Here is a 25,857-nt window from a genome sequence, read left to right on the forward strand (position 1 = left end):
GAACTAAATCCAAAACGTAAAAACACATTTTAAATGTACTCAATGTAAGAGACTACTATCCTTACATGAGAAAGATGGGAGATCATCTGAGAAGCAATGTAAATGCAGAACTGATATAAGTCACTATCTGTATCCACTTGAGGGCAGATACATCATGTGCCCGTGGAGCTTTCGCTTACCGCAGCTTCAACGGCTGCTAAAGATCATTGATCTCTGCAGCGAATAGTATGATAGTGAGTGTGTGTTGCACATTGAAGGGATGGGCGGGGCCTGTAGTCACAGCCCAGCGTGGTCAGCCCAGAGCACACACTCACACACATACACAGCTCTACTTGAGCTTTCTTCCTTACTAGCTGTTTTTCTTGTAGTCTGTGCTTACTACTTAGGAAGGGAGATGTTTTCTTACCTTCATCGTCACTCAATCAATGTGGTCACCATGGGAAACCCCACGGATTAATTACCTGCTGCGGCTGTGATCCTGCCAGACACTGTGCCCAAATCTCCCCTTCTTTCTTGCACGTTTCCTTGTCTGCCTTGCGTGTGTTTTCCTTGGGCCCTCCTCTCTGTCTGTCTCTCTCTCTATGCAGGAGAGAGAGATGGCTGCAGACGGAGCTAGATCCAGGTTTGGGAATTTGGGCCACCGTGGAGGAGGAAGCAGCAACAGCAGCAGCCCATCTTCCAGTCCCAAACTGGGGGGCATGAGCAGAACACCACCTCAGCAGCAGAAACATAGCCCTTCTTCACCTGGCAGCAAACACCAGCAGCTGAGACAAGCCCCTGCTTCTCCAGGGCATACCTTCAGAAAAGTCACCCTCACCAAGCCCACCTTCTGTCACCACTGCACGGATTTCATATGGGGTCTGGCTGGCTTCCAGTGTGAAGGTAAGGAGCTGTGCAGACCCGGAATACTCTGCTTATTATTATTATAATGTCTCACACATATTGTTACACCCACTCCTAATGAGTAAACCTTTGGAAATTTATGTATAGGTGACCGTGAGCTGGTTGCTGGTATCCTAATATGAGGGACGTATTGTAGTATATATGGCTGTTATTGTCCGCAATTGGTAACCTTTAATGGTCATTTTAATTGCGGCTGCTGACATTGTTACAATCACGATTTGTCATTGGATAGACAGAGGTGTGGCTGACAGGTAATGCAATAGAATGTCTGAACAAACCTTTAAATGGCAGTTCTTCAGCCTGGAGAAGGACGTCTTGTGACGAAGAAAGGGCATTTTGGCACATACAATCAGAGCATCTAGGGATTCTTCATCATCTTGCCAATGCTACCCAGGCAACAAGTACTCAGTACATATATACTACATAGTACTACTCGACATAGGCTTTTAAATGTTAATAAATAATGTATATAAACTGGATGCAGCATATTGTTTGTGTGTAATTGTATGGCTATTGATCCGCCACCCCTTGAATGGTGCTACTGTCTGTCATATATGAAACCCCTAAACTTCTCCTGATGTGTATCCTCACTGAATTTTATGTGTATCTGCTTGTGGTTTCAGTTGTTTTTTTTTTTTACAGCGTGATCTACTATGTGTATAAATTGTATGATATTATCTATAAAACACATGTTTCCTCTGACTAGCAGGATGATTAGAATCTTGCACATTCATAGCTGTCATGTCACTGTCTGAGCATTACAGAGCTTTTACAATAGACTCCACAGGTCATTTTCACTTACAGTTTTGTTTGTTTTGCAAGCAATAAATCGCAGTAAAACAATGTAGTAAACCATATGGTGGCAAATCTGCTATTTCATAGCTATGATCAGATTACGCTTATCTGTTGAAGTGCTCATTTTGTTGACTGATTCAATACAATTAACAAATTACATGTTTAGTTGTCAATAAATGAATAAGGTACAAATTAGGCATCAATCCATAGATAATTATTTCTCTCTCCTTTTTTTTTATTTATTTTTTATTTTTTTTATTTCAATTTTTCTCATATTTGTCCCTTTTTTTTTTCTTTACATTTTTAACAGTTGTCATTTTGGCAATATGGATTGGACACTGTGCATACAGTTTTCTGTTTTTGGTCAGCAAAACAACATGTTGGTATTTAAATACAAACAGAAAATACTAAATGAAATAATGCATGTTTGCTTTGCAATAATAATAGTGTTCATTTCAGTTAGTGTTCAGAATTACTTTGTAACTGGCTGATCATTATCTTAACAGCAGTTGTGCTGCTCTTTTCCTTATGATGAAAACCGTTTGCGCAGATTGCAAAAAATGATCTCCAAATTTAGTGCATATTGTGATTAATTGCTCATCCACCATGGGTGAGCTAATTGGCAGACGACAGCTTCGATGTTGTTCAGCTCCAGGTCATTGCTGTCTTTCCACTGAATAAATATTCAGGTTCACAGGCTTCTAATAAGCCACACTTTAAACATAACCCTGTATGGGCACAGAGGATTTAATCTAGTGCGGTCCAAGTATTTAATTAGGTAGAGCTTGTGGTGATTCATTCTGAGGCAAATGGTCGCACAAATGCCCTATACTCCTGAGCTGGCTTTTATATGTAGTGTTAAGTTGGCAACTTTTAGCTATTTGGACCAGTAGAAGCAATGTTTATTGTTGCTAGGTAAGAAGGAATATACCATTGATCATGTTCAGGAACATGTAAAATCCCACTGATAACGTCCAGTCAAATACAGGGCTGTGTTAACAGCATTATAGGCCCCCGGGCAAAGCAGTGGACTGGGGCCCTACATGTACTAATTGTACAGTACCATTAGTACGTGTATGTTGTTTTCAAGGTCAACATATATATTCGCATCAGCAAGATCGCATGTACAGACAACAGCTGATAGTGAGGAGATTATTCCACCTAAACGTTTTAATAAAGAGGGTTTGAAGGTTCTGAATAAATTTCCGGGAATAAATATACTAAAAAGTTGGCAAGTGTATAGGGGGGCCTTATGTTCGTGGGGCCCCCGGTAACTGCCCCAGGGGCCGGTGCGTTAAGATGGCTTTGGTCGAATGTAGTATGTAATGTTCAAAACAGTGTAATATGCAAATAATAATGTTTGTGTCATGTAATAATGGCCAATGGAGAGCAGTATATCATGTGCAATTACTATTGTTTACTACAGAAGTCTTCTGGTACGTATTTCCCTGTGTTCACTGTTGTCTTCCTTTTTTGCCTTCCAGTGGTTCCTTTTGCCCATTAATCCTGCCTCCTATGCAAGTGCCTAATGTCCCATTAGATTGGGGTGTTTTCTGTCAGCTTCTAAGTAGCCTCTGTTATGTCCAAATTAATGCGGTGTTGTGCACTGCCCACAGTTTTTAAATTAAGAGATGCATATCTTTTAAATTAAGGCTGCCTGGGTGCTATTGTTGGGTTATCAAAATAAATATGTATAGCTAGTTGTTGCCCAATCACAGCCATAAAAATCATTTGCTGCAACCAAGGCCTTTACTTATTCTGACAAATGTAGTAGTACGGTGGCCTCCAGTCATATTGGGACAGTGGCCTGGGGATAATATTGCCCTTTGCCTCTTGTCAGCCTGCGTCTGTTTTAACCTTGGGACTGTCGTTGTTTCACCTTGGTAGCAGCTAGAAGAGCTAAGTACTCATGTATATTAGTAAGGGAACTAAAATTATATATTTTTTTTAAAGGAAAAAGTGGGCATCCAGAGTAATAAAGTGCTATGTTGTTATGACAGGTCCAAATTTCATTGCAGTTAGATAAATATTAAATGTTCAAAATTATGTTAACCCACTAGTGGGAAGCTGCCTTGCTAGAAATACGGAACCACCTTCCCTGCTTGAACAAAAAAAAAAAAAATAGACAAACAAATCTAGTAATGGCACTAAGCAATACATAAAAACACAATACAAAGTGACAATACAAAATATAGTATAGTGTAATACTGTTGGAATGTGGTAACCACTACCAACCATATACAGACAATGGAAAGTAAATATGGAGAAATCTGTTAAAATATAACAATGAATTAAAACACATATCCACAAACAGAACAATGGGACTCGTACCGGAACAAACTTTACTACTGGTGATTCTGGACGTATAACGGGGAATAGCAGTGAAACATAGCTGCCATATTACTATTAGCACCAATTTCGGACATTGTAATTGGTTCCCATGTATTTATATATGGAGTTTGTAGTTTTTGTCCTCCCCACCCGGGCAAAGACATTAGAAAGTTCAAAACGCGTTGATTGGTAGGACTTCATACCGTGTGGACAAGTTGGCATCACATCAAAGAACTCTTTGACCTGGGTGTTTACATCTCTGGAGACTCTGCAAGGCTTATTTGTCAGCTTGTTCTGGTACAAGTCCCATTGTTCTCTTTAGGGATAATACATTGTTATATTTTAGCAGTTTTTCTTCATCCATATTTCTTATTCTATTGTCTATATATGGTTGGTAATTCTTTTTTTTAAATCCAGTATTTTTATTGAAATTTTTTAAGATATAAACATACTAAACAACAAAAAGAAAAGAAAAACAATCGCATACATATCGGAATTAAATGACGGAATTTACAAGATTACATTAAAGCATAATAATAATAAATGTGCTATATTCATTCAGGATCATACATCGTAAATGCTTATACATAAGTATGTTACACATGCAGGGTTTATTACATGGACTCAGATACTTATTATAAGAACTGCGGTAGCCATACATTGGTAATTGGTAATGGTTGGTAATTCTTACCAAATTCTAGCAGTATTTCACTATGTAGTATTTTTATAATTTGGCATTTGGAGAAATACGGAAAAGCAAGAATGCCATTTTATCTATAGAAGATTCTCGCAGAAATCCACTGAGATTCGTAAGAAACTCTATTGCAAGATATCTGTGAAACGCCTATTTCCTATCTGTACCACATGAGCGAAATGCCACATGTTTGATATGAGAGATTTTGAACATTTTTTTCTTTTTGAGATTATTGATTCAAGGTTTGTCTGAGAATACTGGATTGGGTAAAGATTTGCACTTTATTGTTAACTTTTTGATATTTCGTATTGTCACTTTGTATTGTGGTTTTTTTTTTATGTAGTGCTTAGTGCCATTACTAGATTTATTTGTCAATTATTAAATGTTGTTTTCAGTATTATTGATATTAGTGGTAGGCAAAGGGAGCACATACAGCCACTGAGGGCTCTATTGTGGTCCTCTAGTATTTTTCTCATTTCTGTAAAGGAGCAGTGAGTTCTTCTCGCTCACCAACCAGCATGTTATAACCTGTTGTTTAGATTAAAGAAAAAGTGTTCCCTTTGGCGCTAAAAATGGCAGTGGTTATGAGATACCAATGCGTGAGGTCTGCATCCTCAAAATGATAAAATATATATGGAAACTCAGGCCACTAATGAATTACTTGTACACTGCAGGAAATCTCAATAATTAATATTTATTTGTTAAAAAAAATACATAACCTCACATAATGTCGTGAATCTATTAATCAAAAAACACAATAGATGTAAAAACTACTTACACCTTGAAATATAAAAAAACACAACAAGTGATTCAATAGGTGCACCTATATATTAAATTTATCTTATATGTGGATTCATCCAGATGTCAGGCAGAATGTTAAGAGTCACAATAGTAATATATGTTTGTAAGTGATTCAGACCAATCAATCCTGTTCGATCCTATGGGGAATATTACTGATGGAGTAGAGAGTATGGACTAGCAAAACAAAATTGTTTACTGGAATAAGTAGATGAAATTGAGCAAGAGGATGGCAATCCATATGGTACAGAGTTGAATAAAGTCTCTTACCAGATCCCTGGAAGAGCGGTATGTTGTTAGACCTATTCCTTCACGAAGGTTCTTATGAACTCTTAATTGGAAAGTGTTGCCAAGAATGATTTCCCCGAATACAATTGTGCTTGTGTCCAGTTTCCAATCCTGCACAGACTCCGTGCACACGTCTGTGTGTCTTTTCCCCAGATCACAGAGGCTGTTTCCTATGTAGCTTGGTACAGCCTCACATGAATATTAAAATGTCTCTCCTAGTTATCCAGATGAAAATTCAACAAAGCCCAATATCTGCTAGGTTATAGATATGTCGTATTCACAGCAAGAAATAAGATTGTTAAAGTACCGGACTGACGCGTTTCATCGCCAGCAGGCAATTTCATCAGAGATGTAGTTCAAATTCTTCTTAGAGGTCATTTTATATAGTTCAGTTTAATTTAATTGAACAACTTACACCTGTTGTTAATTTAGCCATGTGTCCGCAGTGCACAAATACTTCAAAAACTGGTCTACATACCTATATAGTCTAAAGAGAACAACAAATATGTTCCCAAAGTAATTCACATTCTCTATAACTTTGATTGTATTTATAAAAAACTTTTATTGAACCAGTAATAAATACATTCAGACAATACCTATAAAAACTACAAACAAAGAAAATATCTATCGGTATCAAAATATCCCAGAGATAAGTATACGACACACTGTATAACAGTGTATTATTGTAAACAAAATAACTAAAAGAAACTAAAATACCTCATATAATAAACATACTGTGGCACTATACACAACTATATAGAGGCAATCTCTCACTAAAAGATATAATGATCTAAAATACTCATCCGTTTAATGGGAATCGAGGGAAAAAAAACCCCAAAAACAGCGAAACATAGTATATAAAAATGTCAGCATATATTCTCCCATTTTTTAGATCGCATGAATATGTGTAAATACTCTAATAACATGATGGGTTCCAGTTGTAACCAAAGTGGGATTCCTGTTTGATTTTAAAATCACCAAATAGAATTGCTTGAAGGTCCATTGCTAAGAGTCGCACATGAGGCCCTTAAAAACTGCCATGTGTCCCATTGCTGATTTCTAGGAAATTTGGCAATGATCACATCATCACTGCCAGGCTTTATCTTTTGCACAAACCAACTATACAAATGACAGTACCGTTATTATTTCCTATCTTTCTTTCTTTTTTTAACTGATTACAAGGTTTTGAAACAAAATCCAGTTAACCATATCTTCTTTCTAAGGGGCATATTCAATTACTTTCTGGTATTGCGGCTGCGCTTGGCAGCGCACATAAAGTGCAATTACAGTACCGCCACATTGCAGATTTCCCTTTGCAACCCTATTGGGTGCAAAGGGAAATCTACGGTGTAGCGCTATCAGGAAGGAGGTGGCCGCGCGTTGCCATCATCTGGGAAGGTAATTGAATATGCCCCTAAAAGTCTCATAGTTTTTCTATGGGGAAAATACTTCACCAGACCAGCGACATATAATTCTATTGAAGTTATAAAGTGTTATTGTTTTTGGAGAGGATGTTTTATAGGAAGAAAAATATTTAGGGACACTGTTTTTAAAATAAAAATAATAGCCTGGTTGGTGTTCATGACATCCGTGACATTACCATACTAACTCCATAGGTCTGACTTCTCTGTGCTTTATCTCTGTCCAAGTGTCTGTTTTAATCAACATTATATAAAAGCAGGCTTTTACTGGGGAAAAATATGTATTTGTGTTCTAATATAGTGTATTGTAACCAAAAAATTATATATGGTAAGTAGATATCCTCATTAATGAACTCAAAGAAAATAAAAAATAAATAAACCTCCAAAAGTAAAAATGTTGTAACAAGATAATCAATATTATTCACAAGACTTTTCAGCGGTTTAAATGTTGTGGCTGATTGCTGTGTATGTAAAATGACAGTATATGTGGGCAGCACGGGGGCTAAGTGGTTAGCACTTCTGCCTTACAGCACTGGGGTCATGAGTTCAATTCCCGACCATGGCCTTATCTGTGAGGAGTTTGTATGTTCTCCCCGTGTTTGCGTGGGTTTCCTCCCACACTCCAAAAACATACTGGTAGGTTAATTGGCTGCTAACAAATTGACCCTAGTCTGTCTGTGTCTGTGTTAGGGAATTTAGAGCCCCTATGGGGCAGGGACTGATGTGAGTGAGTTCTCAGTACAGCGCTGCAGAATTAGTGGCGCTATATAAATAAGTGGTAATAATAATAATAATAATATTTTCATTCTAAAACATTTTTCCTGTGGCACACTTGGACTGGTCATCCACTTAAGTTCTTGTTGTATTGTGCTTAACTTTTTGATTCTGCTTTTGTTCCTTGTCCCTAGTCTGACTTTATTACAAACATGTAATGTGCTGCACACATTGTTAGTGGTAATAAAATACATCTCTATTACACGTCCTGTAGTCATATATGAGGAAACGGTTTAAAAGAACACCCTCCCGTCCTGCAGTAATTTCTGTCTCTACAAGCATTCCTGATAATATACTAAGAAATGAATGTGAAATGCCACTTCTTGCATGGATGTTAATCATATACTGTGATCTGCAATATATGCTGAAGTAGAGTTCCTCCCACTACTAAAAATGATGCTATAACGCCCACTCCTCCTCCCCAAAACCTAGCAAATGTTGGTGGTTCTTTGTCTGCAGCCCGAACCATTTGTAAGATTCTAACTCCTCAGCGTGTGGTAAGTGGCCATTGTAGTATGAGACTAATAAGTCTCTGAGATATAAAAGTAGCAGTCTTGATTTGCTGTTTGTACTGATGATGATGCATACATTGCAATGTAGTTCATTGTCTCTTCCAGCTGTTCACATTTGTTGATATAATAACCAAAAATAGCAGACTCAGTATCAACAAAGAACTTTTTGCTGCTGGATAGCATTATTAAAGCCTTATTATTTAACAATTTATTACATGGCTTGTGAGCAGGGCCTCCTTACCTCTGTCTGTATTATTTTATTACCGTGTTTGCTCCCAATTGTAAAGCGCTATGGAATTTGCTGGCACTATTCAAGTAAATGTTGATGCTGATGGAGTGCTTAAACTTACTGTTGCGGCGCTGAAAAATTTACAGTAAACATTATGTTTCAGCTGTTTGAAGTTTGTTATAAAAGGCAAAATGTTACTGTATTTTGTTTTTATGCAGCAAATCACTTGATTGCATAGGACATATTTATTTGTAGTCTACATCCTGACTCTACAAAGATTTGCCATAGTACATGCTGACGTTATCATTAGTTTATTGTATCTGAGCTGTGATATGTTGAGCTGCTCATATCTCAGCAAGAGACTGATACAAGGTGGAAGAAGCTTTGTATGATTGGCGCTTTCCGTTAATGCTATCATTTACACATTTAGCAATGCAAATATGCCTTACTGGTCCATTAGCCCAAAAAGAGAGAAAGCACTCCTGTGAAAATCTGTTTAGTAACGATAATACAACTATATTCATAACCTAATATAAAACAGTAATTCTACTTTACAGATTGATATGTATATAGCATACTGGCTTAAGCTCTTGCAGCCGCTGAGGGATTTCAGATACTAATCAGCAGTGGATAGCCGTGCACCGTTTATTGCTACAAAACACTGGATGAACACTCCATAGTACTGGCGCTCTATATATTTCACCTCTATTGGCTCATCATAAGCATGCTATAGGGTGGGTTAGACATCCTTTTGTATAAATACATGTATATGTTTGTAAACGGTCGGTGAGGTAGACCATGACTTTTGTGGCACTCAATAGCTCCTAAACTAATAAAACATAAATATTTGACTCTTTGACAGTCAAAACTTCCTGGATTGCTCAAAGAGCATGAAAAATGCTTAAATACATATAGCAAACCAAGGGGTATATTTAAGAAAGCACGGTAGTGCACTATCGTGCACTTACCGTGTAAATTAGGCCACGATGTGCACTCCGCAAATTAATTTAAGGTGCATCGCAGCAGATATCATGGATATCTATCTGCTGCTTTGCACTCCTGATCGTTTTTGCGAGCAGTCACCATTCAACAGAATGGTGACTGCTCCTGGCCGCAATCTAACAAGTCCCGAAAAAATGTTTTTTTCGGGAACTTGTTGTGTTAATGTACGCCAGCTGAAGCTGAAGTTACATCATAGGAAATGCTGGTAAAACTTCTGTTCTTCGGTATGTCCAGCTCTGCTCCGGAGAGCGCATGCACAGGGAGTGATCTTGTGATCCCTCCCTGTCACAGCCTCAAGCTCTCCGGACGGCACATGCGCAGTTGCATGAAGAAGAGAAAGTACACCGAAGAGGAGGAGATCGGGAGACAGCGCGACGGAAGAGGCAGTGGTGAGTATGGTGTTTTTTTTTATCACAGAAACAGCAGTTTTTCGGAACTGCTGTCTCTGTGTTCCATTTTTCATAAATTTGAGAAATGCATCAATCCTTATCCATGCGATAAGGATTGATAAGTATTTCTCACTTTCCCCGATACATGATAAATGTGCCCCCAAGTCCTTAATCTAAAAATAATTTTCTGTAAATAATGAAACATATTTTCACTTAAGTTCTTCCTTTTCTAGTTGCATTTTGAAGCCTTTAGTAATAAAGCATTGGAATTTGTACTGTGGTCGACCACAACAAATACTTCTGCTGTTTTTATTCGTCTATTCACTTAACATAAAAAACATTAAATATTATATTTCCTCTTGCAAATTTAACATATTCATTAACAGAATGTTATACGTAGGGCTTGTACATGATTTTGAGTTAGGCAATCTCTAAATAGGAACGCTGACTATTGGATTTCTAGACCCCCGATGTACGTAGGTTAATAGAATTGTTAAGAATAGACACATTTAACCTTTTTAAACCAGTTTGCATCAGGGGCAGATCTAGAAATTTTTTCTACCCCGGGCGATATAGGGGGGGGCGATTTAAGCCCCCCCCCCTTTCTAACTTCTAAGGCTGCCAGCGGCTGCACAGTATGTGCAGGTCCGTTCGGCAGTAATAATGTGCTGTCCCGCTGCTCTGATTGTGTTTAAAACACAATCAGAGCAGCCGGGCAGCACATTATCACTGCCGAACGGACCTGCACAGTGTGCAGCCGCCGGCAGCAAGCCCCTGCTAGGGGGAGCGATCGCCCCGATCGCCCCTCCCCCCCCCCCCCCCCCCCTGGATCCGCCACTGGTTTGCATGCAAAAGGAGAGATATAATGACATTAATAGACTTGCGAAACTCTGTCATATGGGTATCCTAGATTTAATTTCTTAATTATTAGAGCCCTGTAACCATCCAAGAGAACAAATTATTAAAAAAAAAAGCAAAAAAAAAAAAGCATTTTACAGGTTTGTTTATTAAAGCCATATCTCCGGTAAAGACCCTGCATGATAAGAAATAGACCTACGACGCACCCCTCTCCCTACTCTAAATCTATCTACACTTATTGATGTCTGCACTGCCAATGTGCAAAATTGCACTTTATAGCTGGATTGCAGAAAAAGTTAATGGTGTCTATGATAGAAAGGTTAGAACACACAGTAGATTGTATCTTGCTGTGTAGCCGCATACTGGTCAGAGTGTCCATGCTGACCCCAGTCCACCACCGAAAGCTCCTATAACGGGCACATGAGAGCGAGAACTGGATCATGGAACAATGGAAGAAGGTGGCCTGGTCTGAAGAATCGCGTTTTCTTTTGCATCATGCAGATGACTGGGTGCGTGTACGTCGTTTACCTGGACAAGAGATGGCACCAGGATGCTTTTAAATCGTGTCCAAGCAATGTAAAAAAAGGTTGTGTCCAATCAGGGGTTTAGCTAGGAATAAAGGGGCTCCTTAGTAACTTCTAGACGGGCTTCAACCCTTGCTTTCATACCCACACACACAACACTGCTTTTACAGCTGCACTTATTAGCCTAGGGATCTCTCTGCTTTTATGTTATCTTGTGCATAACAGGCAGCTAGCTATACGTTTACACACACACACAAGTTGCTGGTTGAACAGCTTTGATGTAGATAATTTTTTTACTGTTGTTTTTACCTCTACAATATAGCTTTTGAGAAGGTTTTAAGTTCCATGTTTAACTAGTTCAGTGATGGTAAAACTTAAATAATTAAAGGGCCACATTATCCATAATTTCACAAATTAAAAAGAGACCGGAATAGCTAACATTAGTTATTGTTAGAATTTATTTTTTTCTTGTTTTGTTTTTTATTCATTATACACATTGGGCTGTAATTAGGGAAGTGTGATCTCCCAGGGCGCAATACTGAGTGTTTGTCGCGGCTGGGAAAGGGCACCTACAACTAACAAGATAGGGTTGGGTGCCAGTGCTCTTTCTTGCTCAGGGCACTAAAGTCTCTAGTTACGGCTCTGCTCCCTCCATTTTGCAGAGTAGGTGACGTTATGTTGAATTTGGTTGCTCCTCGTCACTCTTATTCTCTGCTTTATAAGCAGAGAAAGACAGATCAGGCAGGGTCTGAAGGCTCACCGGAGTGTTGCCCACCACTGAGCTAGTTGTTCAGGAATGCTGACATTCAAGAGTCTATATAATTTATATTATTGTAAGTTCACTATTCAGCTGTTTGAAATTGGCTTTTACAACTGTACATTATATATGTATATGATATAATGTTATAATTACCGTTAAATAATTCATTTAAAGACTGTGCCAGCTTTCAAACCAGTGATGTAATTTTAATCAATTTAAAATACAATGACATCCCCCTTTGACTGTTAGGGAAAGATTGTGTTTATATCTGTGCCTATAGATTGACTGTAGATCCTGGTCGCCATTTCAAACTGGCATCTGCATGTCATTCTTTAGACGTCATAGAATTTACAATGTCAGTATTGATGTACTAGAATTTTGATTCCTTTGATATAATTTATATTCAGGATATTGTTCCTTAGTGCTCATGTTATTAAAGACTGGTAAACATGATTTGTTTGATAGTTTAAAAAAAAAATGTATGCAGGAGTGTTTGCTTCACTTTGCATCAACTTCAGCATTGCCCGCGGTGTTGATGAATGTTAACGCTCAATACAAAATATCAGGGTTCTATTCAGTTCAACTGCTGGACCCAGAAAGTTCAACTGTTTCCATCTCTGTTCCTCCTCTGGTCATCTCTGCGGCAGCAGCTTCTGCCACAACTTCTGTGAATATGGGGAACAAGTGTCCTACCTATGTGTTCAGGATCTTTTATATCTCTATCTTCCACTCCTCATGCCAACTATACCACAGCACTGGTAGTGAGTGGCACAGAAATCCCACCCGTTAGTGGCTGCTTTAATATTTGTGGCTAATAACGCTTCTGCCTTACAGTAGCCACATGCACTTTGTGCACCAGCAGTACAATTGTTATTCCACTACCTAATGTATCAATTGTTCCCCATACTAGTTAGATTGGAAACTCCTTTGGTCAGGATCGTCTTTGCCTACTACATCATGTTAGTTATTTGTTTCACATCCCCTTAATGTACAGTGCTACATAAAATGTTGGTGCTTTACAAATAAATAATACAAATAATATAACAATACTCTTTGTATGTAGATTGATATGTTGAAGTGGGGCTTTGACTTCACTTTTTGAGCATCTGTTAAAAGTGAGGACAAAATACCAGACTGTGTCTACAATTCCAACAGACATTTTTCAACGCCTACAGGTACAAGCTCTTAGAAGGATTGTTTTGAATTTTTTAGGATAAGGTTATAAATAATTTATTTTTCAACCTTACAATTTTTATATTTGTAGATATGGATCAAATTACTAATGATGCTTTTTTGAGCTGCCTGGAGGGGTTGTATGTTTTGAATAAATCAATTTGTGTTACTATTTGTTTTGCAAATTTTATTGCTTATTTTAAGGAGCGTCTTATGACTACTCTAAACCTTCTAAGACGAACTGAACTCCAGCTGCTGTGAGATCTTAGCTGCACTCCTGGGATTTGGACCTCTTCCTGGAGCTGCATTTAGCTTAGAGGAGGTGATAGAACAAGAGAACAAGCCCTGGAAGTAAGTCTTGGCAGGAGATCTATTGATTAATTCTCCCAATCCAGCCTACCAGACACCATTGTGGAGAAGAAGCTAAGCCCATTGACAGCTGACTGCATGTGGACAGTGAGACAGACATGCCCCATTGCACTATAGTAAATGTCAAAGTATCCAGCTTGACCATCGTGCACAGATGATGTGCGACGTCTGTCCTGCTGTGCTCCTGTGACCAACAAAATAAAGTTTACGCTTTAATTCATCTCGGTTCGGCAGTTGTTTTGATTAAGCAACCTGAGCCTGTTCTCTGCCTGTGGTCTCCAATGATTCATCCAAAGTAGTTCTGCAGCAGCAACAGAGTGCCCCAAAAGTATAAGCTGTTCCAGGTGTGCAGTTGACACTTACAGCTTTGGGTTGGATGGTTTGGTCAAGTGGCATTAATAGTTGTAGTCAGTGATGACTAATTGCTGGTAACTAGTGAAACCCATAAAGCTTTGTGGAGCAGGGTGGCTGAGGAAGACCACCCTGTCACTGTTTACCTTTTTATATTTGAATTTGTAATTGTATAAAATTATATTACTTAAATTGTGACAGTTGTGTCATGAGCACAAAGCAAAAGAATAAAGGTCCGCTCCAAAGAATGAACTCCTCACTTATTCATTACATAAAAAATGTATAAATACTTTTGATGTTAAGGGATGCTCTCCAAACTAAATATAGGGACACAAAATTTGTCCTATGAGATCAGTCACAAGATTAGAGGTTGCTTTATGAGACACTTCGGTCCAATAACAATCATAAAATCATTTTTATTATAAATATATTGAAACATATGTCAGTCTAAGTTTATACCAGTATCTGAAGGCAAAATATTACAATAAAAAGTGAGAAGATATGAAAAAAAAATCAGTGAATTAAGATATTAATAAAATAACAGTCCTTCCATTGAAGTCGGTAAATGATTAGTGTGTGTATTAGGACTTTAGGGATAACTATCCCAAACACTCAGGAGGAGCAGAAAATAAACCAGTCTTTATTAATTCTAACCTCTGTCTCTCACATCTCCTTCTGTTCTCTCTTGCATGTTTTGAAATCATTGTGCACACATGATCATTGAATATATTGGAGTACTTGCGCAGTGGCTGTATAAATCAGCTGTGGACCAAGAGCATTTTAGTTCTGTCTTAGTGATCTATGACATTGTTATGTATGTCTACACTTCTTACAATAATGGGGAGAAGTGAATATGGGGTCTCAAAGATATGTGCCAGTTGTTATAATAAAGAGAATTTATTTAAACTAATCAGAAATATTTATTATTTTGTTAATGTTTTTTTGTAAATTTTGTTTGTATTTTTTATGTCTTATTTTATTCTCTCTCTATTTTATTTTGTATATGTTATTTTTTGTTTCATGTTGTTTGTTATTGATTGCTTTATTCTTTACTCTCAATTTGTTCTTCTCTTTATATTCAATAAACTATAATGGCTCAATAGTTATTGCAATTCTATTCATGGATATCTTTACCCTGTGTTGGACCCCATATACTCATTCATCCAGATTGCAAATAAATTAGGTGCCCATTGTGCAATGAAAGGTTTGGAATCAATGTGCTCAACTGACATAAAATATTGATTTAGTGTTTAATCACCAGGCTTGAATCATCCACATTGGGCTCTGTGCACAGGGCCTTTATATATCTGTGTCTTCCTTCCAATCCTGTTTCAAAAAGCGTTCTCTATGGGATAAAGGAGTGCCTGTGCACACAGGTGCTTACACAAGCTAATGTCAGAGTAGGGAGAGGGGGGAGTAGAGCACGTTTTTCTTCCCTCCATCCCTTCTTTGTCATCATTCTCTCTAAGTGTTGTGCTAAGGAATTATATAAAGAGCAATAAAACTTGTGGTTGCTTTTTATGACTAACTTAAAGCATGTCACCTAACTGTTATTTTCACTACTTAAAAAATCTAGCACTTAATTAAGACAATTGTAAAGGGGAAGGACTGCATTCTTTTTCCTATTCCTATTTTGTCTGCAGTATCATGAGACCAAGAATACATCTTTATTTTGTCATCAAAATCTGCCAGGAACATGACCTTCAGCTATCACTGACTGAAGATACTTGTCTTGGTTTATGCTGACCAACATCTGTCCAACCTTTAAATTTTAACCCAGAAAAACTGTCACTGAGGTTTGTAACATGGTTAATAGGGTAGTGTTTAGCCTCAGAATTGGATGTGAAACATCTACTTGCCTACAGGGCTACATAGTCATACATAAAATCTATATTTTAATGTGCTTTCTTCAAGCATTCTAAACACACTCTGATATCTGATAGTAAAATATTTAGGTAAATAAATGGACATACACACACACACACACATACACACACACACACACACACACACACTTACTGTCTGATAAGCTTTCACTTTGCTTTGCAGCAATTTTAATATTGCCTGTAGCGTTCACAAGCACTAGCACTTAGTGCACTTAGTACAAGGTTTCACTTTTTACAGGTGCTGTTTTTGCAAACCTGTATGTACAGGGTCGTAGAGCGCTGCAATCTCCACAATTCAGAAAGTTAGTTACCAAACTTTTTGCTGCAGCTAGAGGCAGCACTTCTAGCTAAGAACAAATGGATTGCAGCCACGGGGAGCATGCGCCACGTGTTTGATCATGCAGCTTTGAGCTTGCCAGACTGCCATTGATGTATTTTCTGGCGGTACATACACCCTCCTTTAATCTCACAAAAATAACCCTCTTCTGGCGCTAAAATTAATCTGTCTAATTTTTCGCAGCAGCTGCCAAAGAAAATTGCTGACTCAAGGGGGCAGATTCAATTCTCTGCGCTGTTCTAAAGATCAACGCAGGCCATGCACTATTATCGTTACTGCAGTAATATTAACGCTGATTTTTGTTCATAGCTCTGCCCCAAAGTGTAAAAAACAGCGCTCAGGCAATATCTGTAATGATTTATGAATCAATCTGGGAGCAAAAAATAAATATTTAAAAATCTAAAGACATTGCACACCTGTGAATTTGTGTAAACTAGAATTTAATACGTGAAAAACTTCACAAATACAATATTGTAGATTCAAACTATGCAACATCATCCAAAGATTTATAATAAAATGATTAAATTAGTTCAGGTTCTGAACTACAAACTCAAACTTGTTATGATTAAAAATATAAATAAAAATGAAGTCTCTAGATGCTCAATAATTCTTAAGTGGGAGCTAGTGCACATACCAAATAATTAGGGACCTCATAAGTCTTAACGAAGCAACTTCATACCTGGCTACTCTCCCGGCATTCCCGGGAGGCTCCCGAATTTCGGGGAGTCCTCCCGGACTCCCAGAAGAGTAGGCAAAACTCCAGAAATTTGCCGAAATTCACGGGAGTGAATAATTGAGGGGGTGGTGCTTAATCGCATCATTAAGCTCTGCCCCCACCATTCAATGCTGTGAATTTTGGCTTTCCCATAATGGGGGCGGGGCTATGGTGACGCGAAATGTCGCCACGCCCTCCTCCTACCCCGTGTCACATGACTTCTCCCCCGGATCTCCCAGGGGGAGAAATCTTAAAAGTGGGCATGTATGAGCAACTTAATGTCTCAATCATAAGTTTGTTTGTCATGAGGCAAACGATCTTAAAACTCGAGGTACACACAATCCCAGAATAATCAATCTTTATAACGTAGCTTATAATTGCTATAGAGATTCAATGCTCTTCATAAGATCAAATCCTCTTAAAAGGGCTTGCCAGCCATTTGGCAATCTCCCTTTAGAAACTTGCTTTAGGTATTTAAAATATGTCTGATAAAAGTTCAGAAGTCTTTAGATGGTAAACAGTGGTTGCTGCCAATTATTGAGAATAAAGAACACTTACGCATTTATTGCAAACAAGTTACACCCTCCAGTAATGCGTTTCCTAATTTCTCCCAGTCCTTTGCCTAAACCCTATTTTGTGTGTGAGCGTGTGCGTGTGGTTTGTTCCATTTGGTGTTATGACAGCTTACCATCACAGAGCTGCCAAATATTTGTTTTTCATTTTTTTATAGTATTGCCTGTAGTAATGTTTGTTCTGTTACTACAACTAAAATATGGTAATCTATTGTAATACGTTATTTGCTTGAAAAACTTAATAAAATGTATATAAAAATAGTGGTGGTTGCTGTAAAGTAAAATGAAATATAAGGCTTGGATATTAATAGAACAGTGCAGCTAGAATGTCCTCCAACATAATTAAACATCGCATTTCCAGAGTCAAAAGATGGATTACAGATATGCAATTCTTTTATTTAGCAGCCCACTTGTCTCAAATTGCGTTCACTTCTCACCTCTTATACCTCTCCTGGTGTGATCTCTTGGGTAGACATTGAATTCAACCTTCTGGGCATTTTTTATTTATCCCAGTTACAGAGCTTTGGTAAATTATACAGACCTTTCCTTGTTTCTCAAACCATTCCTGAACAATTTTTGCAATGGGGCATGGCGCATTCTCCTACTGAAAGAGGGCACTGCTCTCAGGAAATACCATTGCCATGAAGGGGTGTACTTGTTCTGCAACAATGTTTAGGTAGGTGGTACGTGTAACATTCACATAACTGCAAAGACCCAAGGTTTCCCAGCAGAACAGTTAGGGGAGGGCTGGCAGATGCCCCCCAGCCCACCCTGCCCCTGAGAACAGTGCCTAGAGAATTACACAGTCTCTGCCGGCTTGCCTGCCCCCTTACCATCCATTGAAAAATCCTCCGCTATCTCCATTTGCAGCCTGGACTGATTCCCACTAAAACTGGGAGACCATGGGGTCACCATGTCATAGTCAAGACTAGTCCCTGGTCAGCACAAGGCTGGAAAGATGAGGCTGCAAAACAACAGCATGCACCCTATCATCCCAGAGACTTCTAGATCCGCACTGAAAGTATTGGGCTTCTTTCCAGCACCATTGGGCAGTAGGGATTAGAATTGAAAATTGACTACTCAGGTGGCAAAGTTGCCATTATTCCTACGCTGGCCAAACAAGCCATAAAACGATCCCTCTCATCTGGTTGTGCATATCTGGTACAAAGCAATGTATATCTGGGGGTAAATGTATCAAGCTGCGAGTTTCCAGCAGGTTGGAAAAATGAAGATGTTGCCTATAGCAACTGATCAGATTCTTGTTATCATTTATTTAGTACAATATACTAAATGAAAGCTGGACTCTGGTTGCTATAGACCACAGCTCCACTTTTCAAACCCACCGGAAACTCGCAGCTTGATAGTTACCCCCTGGACTTGTCAAGGACTAAATCACAGCATTCTTTCTGTACTGTCATCAAACTGATGTGCCTGTTCAGCACTAGATGCCTGTTTTACCTGCTATTGGGAATCTTCCCACCACTTCAAACACAATTTTAAGTTTAAATTTAGAAATGCAATAATTTTCTATTTTGAAACTTGATAAATTATAGGTTAACCTTTGTTGCCTAATTACATAATTACATCTTTATATAAAATTGTAAATTCCAAATCAATGGGAGAGTCCTTTATGCATGCGTTTATAATCAGAGTATTAATGCAATGTAACAATTTGCTATTTGTACTCTGGTAATAATTAACGTCAAATACGTTGAATCAAGGAATTTCATTTCATATAAAGGAGTATTTCTCTGCTATAACTATAACTGTTTGTATTATACTTGGTGCTGTTCGGTATGGTGAATGTAATAATGCAGTGACTTGCTACAAGTTGTTTCTCACACCAACTACTCTAAAGTTCTTTGGAATACATTTACAAACTAACTTAACAGACTATAATGGGAATATGGCAGCATGCAGTGAATGAACAACTGTTTTGACATTCAAAATATACAAAGCAGTGCAGTTCATACTATTAAGTTGACCACACAGACTGACAGTTTCTTATCAACAGATCTGTGTTCAACAAGACCACAGGTATGTGTCCAGCATTGGTATCAAAGTATTTGTGTTGGTGTTACTTCTTTATCCTATGCCACGTATTTGCACATTGATATTTCAGTACAACAAAAGCTTCATAAATACAGGTTAATAATAATGTATAAATAGTTGGCTGTATAGGGATTTCAACATACTGAAGTTGAAGTACAGAGGTCAATTATGCATGTTCTAATTTGTAGTGACTCACTCAATATAAAAATAACTTCTTCTTAACAAATCTTTGCTTGTGCTGATGACTGCACTGATTCTCTCCCTATGAATCATGATAAATAAATTGCCTATGTCAGGCTGTTCTGCATTAGTCAAAATAGTTTGCCTATAATACCAGCAGTAGATGTGAAAATTACGGTCTAGTACTTGATGATGACATTGTACTCTTGATTTAACGATGCAGAATAAGGTTTGCAACACTCTGCAAGGCGTGTCTGATTACTGTCTGTATGTAATACAGTAATCATTAGTTGTCGTCACAAAATAAAAAGAATTGAGAAATACAGCCCACACAGAAAACAAACATGCTTTCTACAATGTCATGTTTCCTGGAATAAATCCTCTCCCACCAAGAAGAAAACATATATTGCTTTTTAATAGAAAAAAAAATATTGTTGTAGTTTTATGTTCCTTTTTAGAGGGCACAATGAAACACTCGCTATACAGATTCATTTCAAATGTATATAGTTGTGTTCTAATTTATACATTTTTATATGTACACAACTCAAGCACTTTGAGTATTGTATGAAATTGTCCATATTTTGACCCAGAATTTGTTTCCACCCATTTGCTAATGCAACATTTGTGTTCTCATTTGGTGAGTGTGGGATCGGATTTGTCCTGTAAAGCAATCACATGTGCTCACTAAAGGCATGTAACCTAATGCACCCAAGCTTCCTGATTATGGATGATTATGAAAGCACAAAAGGGCAGTTACATGGACAGTGTTAAATTCATTTATATACTAATTTTTCATTTTAAACTTGGGTAGTTTGTATACTTTTGCAATTAAATCTGCTTGTTTGTGTTTCATAATTATGCCTAAAACATTTGCATGGTATAGAAAAACACTGAAATATAATATGCTTATCTACACTTTTTTTTTCGCTGTAAAATTATTGTTTATATAGAGCCACCATATATACGCAGCGCTGTACAGATAATATTTGGCATTCACATCAGTCCCTACCCCATTTAAGCTTATAGTCTAAGTTCTCTACCCCACACACACAGACTAGGATCTATTTTAGTCAACTGCTAATTAACCTACCAGTATGTGTTTTACCATGACAATTACCACCTATATCCGTTTAATCCGGTTGTTGTTGTTTTTTTTGTATGATCATGGAACGGGTGACGGTTTCATTTCAGTTGGACATATTTTCTAAGAATGCACTGACCACTTGCTAGTGTAGCTGTGAACTCATAGTAGAGACAGCTTCTAAAAGTATATGCTTTATCATAGTAGGGCAGAAATTATGGTCTTATCATTATTACTATTGTAGTCACCATCCTTTTATGTAGTGCTATACAGTTAGGGAGACATTAAAGCTACATTGCAGTAAGGAAAAGTGACATGAAACAAAATAACACGGCTGTGCGGAACTTGTCTAAGGTGGGAATTTAACTGGTCGCGAGGTGTCTCTGGAACAGTCCACGGAGAGACATCGCAAACCTACACTCATTTTCCGTCCCCAACCAGGGAATGGGAAATGAGTAGAGATTTCTGGATGGTATTGGGCAGCATGGCGAGGTGATCTGGCAGCACCTCGCAGCCAATTAATTTCCCCCCTAAAGGTAAGATACTGAAGATTCAGTGGTGATGATTCTAATCTTTTACTCCTTAACAGACTTTCTGTTAGTAATCTCATTGAAGGCCACTGCAGTCAGCCTCATTCAGCCACCTTTAGCAAAAAATTACTGATAATAGACAATAGTAGTTGCTTGCAAATGTCACATAGTGCAAGTGCTGTGTGGATTTTTTAACTTTTACATATATATTTGTGAGTGTTGTTAACATGTTGAGAACACTGGTAATACCAAAAAGCAATCAAGTTTATTATTAGTTACAATAAACTTGACTTTTATGAGGACGTGGCACATGTACTCACCTGTGACATAAGTAGCTGCTGCTAATGCTAGCCATTCAGCATAGCTAAGATGCTGTCATAGAAATACAAACATTCACACTGTTCATAAAAAAAAAAATAGGTCATTGCTGCTGCATTGAGGCACACCAGAACAAATGACAGGTTTAGAATAGTACTCTGCAGGTGTAAAGTAAATTAAGTCCATTAGCATTAGTTGAATTTCAGCAACCTGCATGAAAATTGCATACTGCAATTTTAGTAGAACGTCTTAAAACGTTGTACTGGTAAAATAGGTTTCCTTTATTGGTAAGCCCCCAGTTTGGAGCTCTTTCTGATGTTTTTCCTCAGAGACTTAACTTTTTAATGGAAATTGTTGTTGTTTGCATTATTTTTTTTTTATTATTATTATTTATTTATTTTTTTTAAATTGTTCTAATTATTTTGTCTTTGCTGTTTGGCTTTCAAATAGTCGCAAGTGTCTCTGGAACGACTATGAGACACAAAGCGGTGGAGGTTTGACAGAAATATCGGGGCATAGATTTCTCACTGTAATTGCCCACAATGTACGTAGTGCAATGTGAGTGCCACATCGCCAACAGTTGAATCCCCCCTCCCATAGTGATATTTCTGTGAGGTCTACTTGTTGTGTCATAACATAAAGACTTATGGGCCTCGTGTGTTGTTTGCTTTGTTTTTATTGTGTCCATGATATATTCTTGACCACATGATTGGATTCCTCATGTAAACACTAACAAATTATTTTATTAAATAAATGAAACTGTATTCTGTTAATAATTTTACATAAAAGGCTTTTTAGATATCACTTTATTGCGTGAGCCAAGGTCAGTTCAGTCAGAAAGTAAGTGGTTAAGAGAACATCAGGCGATTGGTTGACATTTGCATGTCTTTCAGCAACTGGATTGCTGCAGTCGGGGTGACCACTGATTTATCTAGCACTCTCTTCGGGTAAAAGCACTGCCTGCTGCATTCTTCTACATTAATTCCTGGTTGCCTGGAGTTCACTGTAGGAAAAGACAGGAACTATCACCAGCAAATGATCGAGATGCCAGAAACATCTTTCCATAATGCTGTGCTGTTACAGAAGACCCGATCACACTGTGTATACCAATGCCATTTATACCGCCACTGGGGTTTTCCAGTAAATACGTAAAGACAGCTCTGTTGGCAGAAATAACATAGTGTTGCAGAAAGATGTGCTGGGAACCATTATGTTTTGTCCATTGTTTCTTGTTGTTGTTTCCTCATAAAAAAAACTGTTCTGTGGACTCCCCATTAGGCCACACTGCTAATTCAATAATTCAAATTAGATTTCATATCACAATTAGAGTATGTAAAGGTAAAAGTACAAAGCAGAATATAAATTTATCGGACTAGCCATATATTCTAAACATAATAAAATACAACTTTGAGTGGGAACGAAGTGATTTTATTTATTATAATCTACTATCTTATTAAAACATACTTGATGTCGGCAATGTAATGCTGTTGTTTTTTGGGGGATATTCTCCATCTAAGAGGTAAGAGTACGTTTAATGAAGTTTACAGCCTTGTTATCTTGTCAACTTCTCGCATCTTTTAGTTGACCTGGAAAGCCTAATTAGGATTCCTTTTGCGTGCCTCCTTTTCTTGTTTTGACATACTCCCACAATATGAATGTGCCAGTTCCAAGATCTGCTTTCAGCATTCTGAATTTCTAGGGACTGTGCTTGTCAGACTGACAATTACTATTGATGCATAGTCAGAATCTGATCAGTTCTTTCCCTTTTCAGTAGATCAAAGACCATATAGAGAATTGCAAACTAAGCAACATAAAAAGGACTGTCTTGTTGGGAACTTTTTTGCTTACAGGGGCTCCATTAAATTGTCACTCAACAAGATGTTCTTTCTTCAACCTATGTTAATTAAGCATTCAGTTTCCCCTCTTGGCTTTTACTTTGTTCACTCCCTAGAAAGTAACCATGCTCCGTTTTTTAAATTCTTATTTTCCAGTGTAGTACAGCATTTGTCAGGAGAATGGGTATAGATGGGAAAATGGAAGATAAATACTTTTCGGCCTTGTCTGCGATCATCCATGAAATATGAATGAGCTTGGCATTAGTCAGATGTAGTAAGAGAGATTATAAAAATTGCACAATGAGGGATCATACACTTTATTCAAGGTGAATATCTAAGTGGTGAGGTCAGAGTAATATCATGCACTTCCTACACCTAACCATATCTCATTTACTACTGTATTGTGACCATGTCTGTATTTTGAATGAAATAACATATATATTCATGTGAAATTAAATATATAACTTGTCTAGGATGCAGTCATATTGGCTTACTAGTATGCCGCATAGCATGACAAATTGTGCTGTCATATGCAGCTTTTGGGCTTGAGTTATAAAGGAGAGCAAAGAAAAAAAAAAAAAGTAAGTTTGCTCATGGACAAACCATGTTACTATGCAAAGGGTACACATTACTTTATTATTTTTCACATATGTTAAATACTGACTTTTTTTATGTAGCACACAAATCTTTGCTGGCTTTATTTTTATTACACTGAAATTTACAGTTGATCTAGGACATGCCCTGCCCCAACTATAAAACTGTCTCCACATTACGTACGTTTACCTCCCCCTCCAATGCAACATGGTTTGCCCAGGTGTAAATTTTCTCCTTTTATATTTATGCTTTGCTCTCCTCAATGACTTGGACCCTCTGTCTTGAGTACTTTTTAAGTGGCAATGGGAGTATCTTAATTTCATCAACAAGAAAGTTCTAATAACAACAAATGCAATTTTAATGTGTTTATCATAATGAGCAAAGTATACTCATTGCTAATATGTAGGAATCTTGATTTAATTGCATTTACAGTGGAATTATAATTTTGTTTCAAAGTTTTAAAATCTAGCTATATGAAAGGCCTGCTCTAACTCTAATAAAGAAAAACATATCATACAATTTGACTAGTAGGATAATAGGGAAATATATAATATTCCTTTTGGTGTCTTTTTTTTGTCTTGGATAAGACATTATGTTCCCATGTCTAAGAAATATGTTATTAACTTAGGCAATCCAAAATTGACACAGTCCACAGAGGCTTACATGAGCCAATCACCGGCACATTACGTGTAGGTAGAGCATCTCTGTTAATTCCCTTGTCTATATACAAATGATTCCTTGCCCAATACAGGATTTATTTCTTAAGTGGATGGGTAGGCAGGATGAACATAGTGATAAAAGCAACAAATTTATTTGGCAACTCATTTTGAAGATGAAACATATTGGCATATAGCAAAAACAGGGAACACTGTCATACTCTTCTGTTAATGATTCCTGTTAAAAGTATATTTAAAGGATAGTTCCCATGATTTTTCTTTGACCACCGATAAAATAGGTAATTAAATAACATAAATAAGAATTGAAAGATTTGTTCATTGTTAATATGATTTAGAACCAAAGTGAAAGGTCAATTAAAAGTGAGCAGTTCAAGTACTACAAATTAGGTTTTGCCTTCTGTTGCAAAATATACACTATGGGCTTGATTTATTAAGGAAAGGAAAACAGAAAATAGGAGAGTAGCTTTTCACCTCGGCAAAACCATTTTGTATTGGAGGGAGGAGGTAAACTTAAAATGTGGGGACAAATTTATAATTGGGGTAGGGCATGTCCTAGATCAACTTCAAATGTCAGTGTAAAAATAAAGCTATCAAGTATTTGTGTCCTACATGAAAAAACAGCCAGTATTTTCCTTATGTGCAAAATAATAAACTAATTTGCATCCCTCAAATTGCAGCATGGATTTGCCAAGGTGCAAAGCTACTAATTTTTTTGCTTTTACTTTCCTTAATGAATCAGGCCCTATAACTTTAACTCCAACAATAGAAAACACGTGTATTAAATCACAGAAACTTAAATTGTTCCATTATTGTAATGAAGTCAACATTTGTTTTGTTTCTTTTTAATCTGAAACTAAAAAGTTGATTATGAATGTTAAAGTATAGAAACATTTCTATGTTTAAACAATA

At 37.4% G+C, this 25,857-nt stretch overlaps 1 protein-coding gene across 1 annotated transcript in view; it reads left to right on the top strand.

Moving 5' to 3' along the window:
* The first annotated feature begins 279 nt into the window (after positions 1 to 279).
* The window catches only part of DGKQ (diacylglycerol kinase theta), a 111,425-nt gene continuing 85,847 nt past the window's right edge, over positions 280 to 25,857 (top strand). Inside the window, exon 1 of the mRNA XM_075207986.1 lies at positions 280 to 882. Within this exon, the coding sequence (XP_075064087.1) occupies positions 582 to 882 (301 nt within the window). The 5' untranslated portion in view covers positions 280 to 581. The remainder of the gene's footprint in view (positions 883 to 25,857) is intronic.

Source organism: Mixophyes fleayi, chromosome 1, assembly GCF_038048845.1.
Source record: "Mixophyes fleayi isolate aMixFle1 chromosome 1, aMixFle1.hap1, whole genome shotgun sequence".
Taxonomy (NCBI): Eukaryota; Metazoa; Chordata; class Amphibia; order Anura; family Limnodynastidae; genus Mixophyes; species Mixophyes fleayi.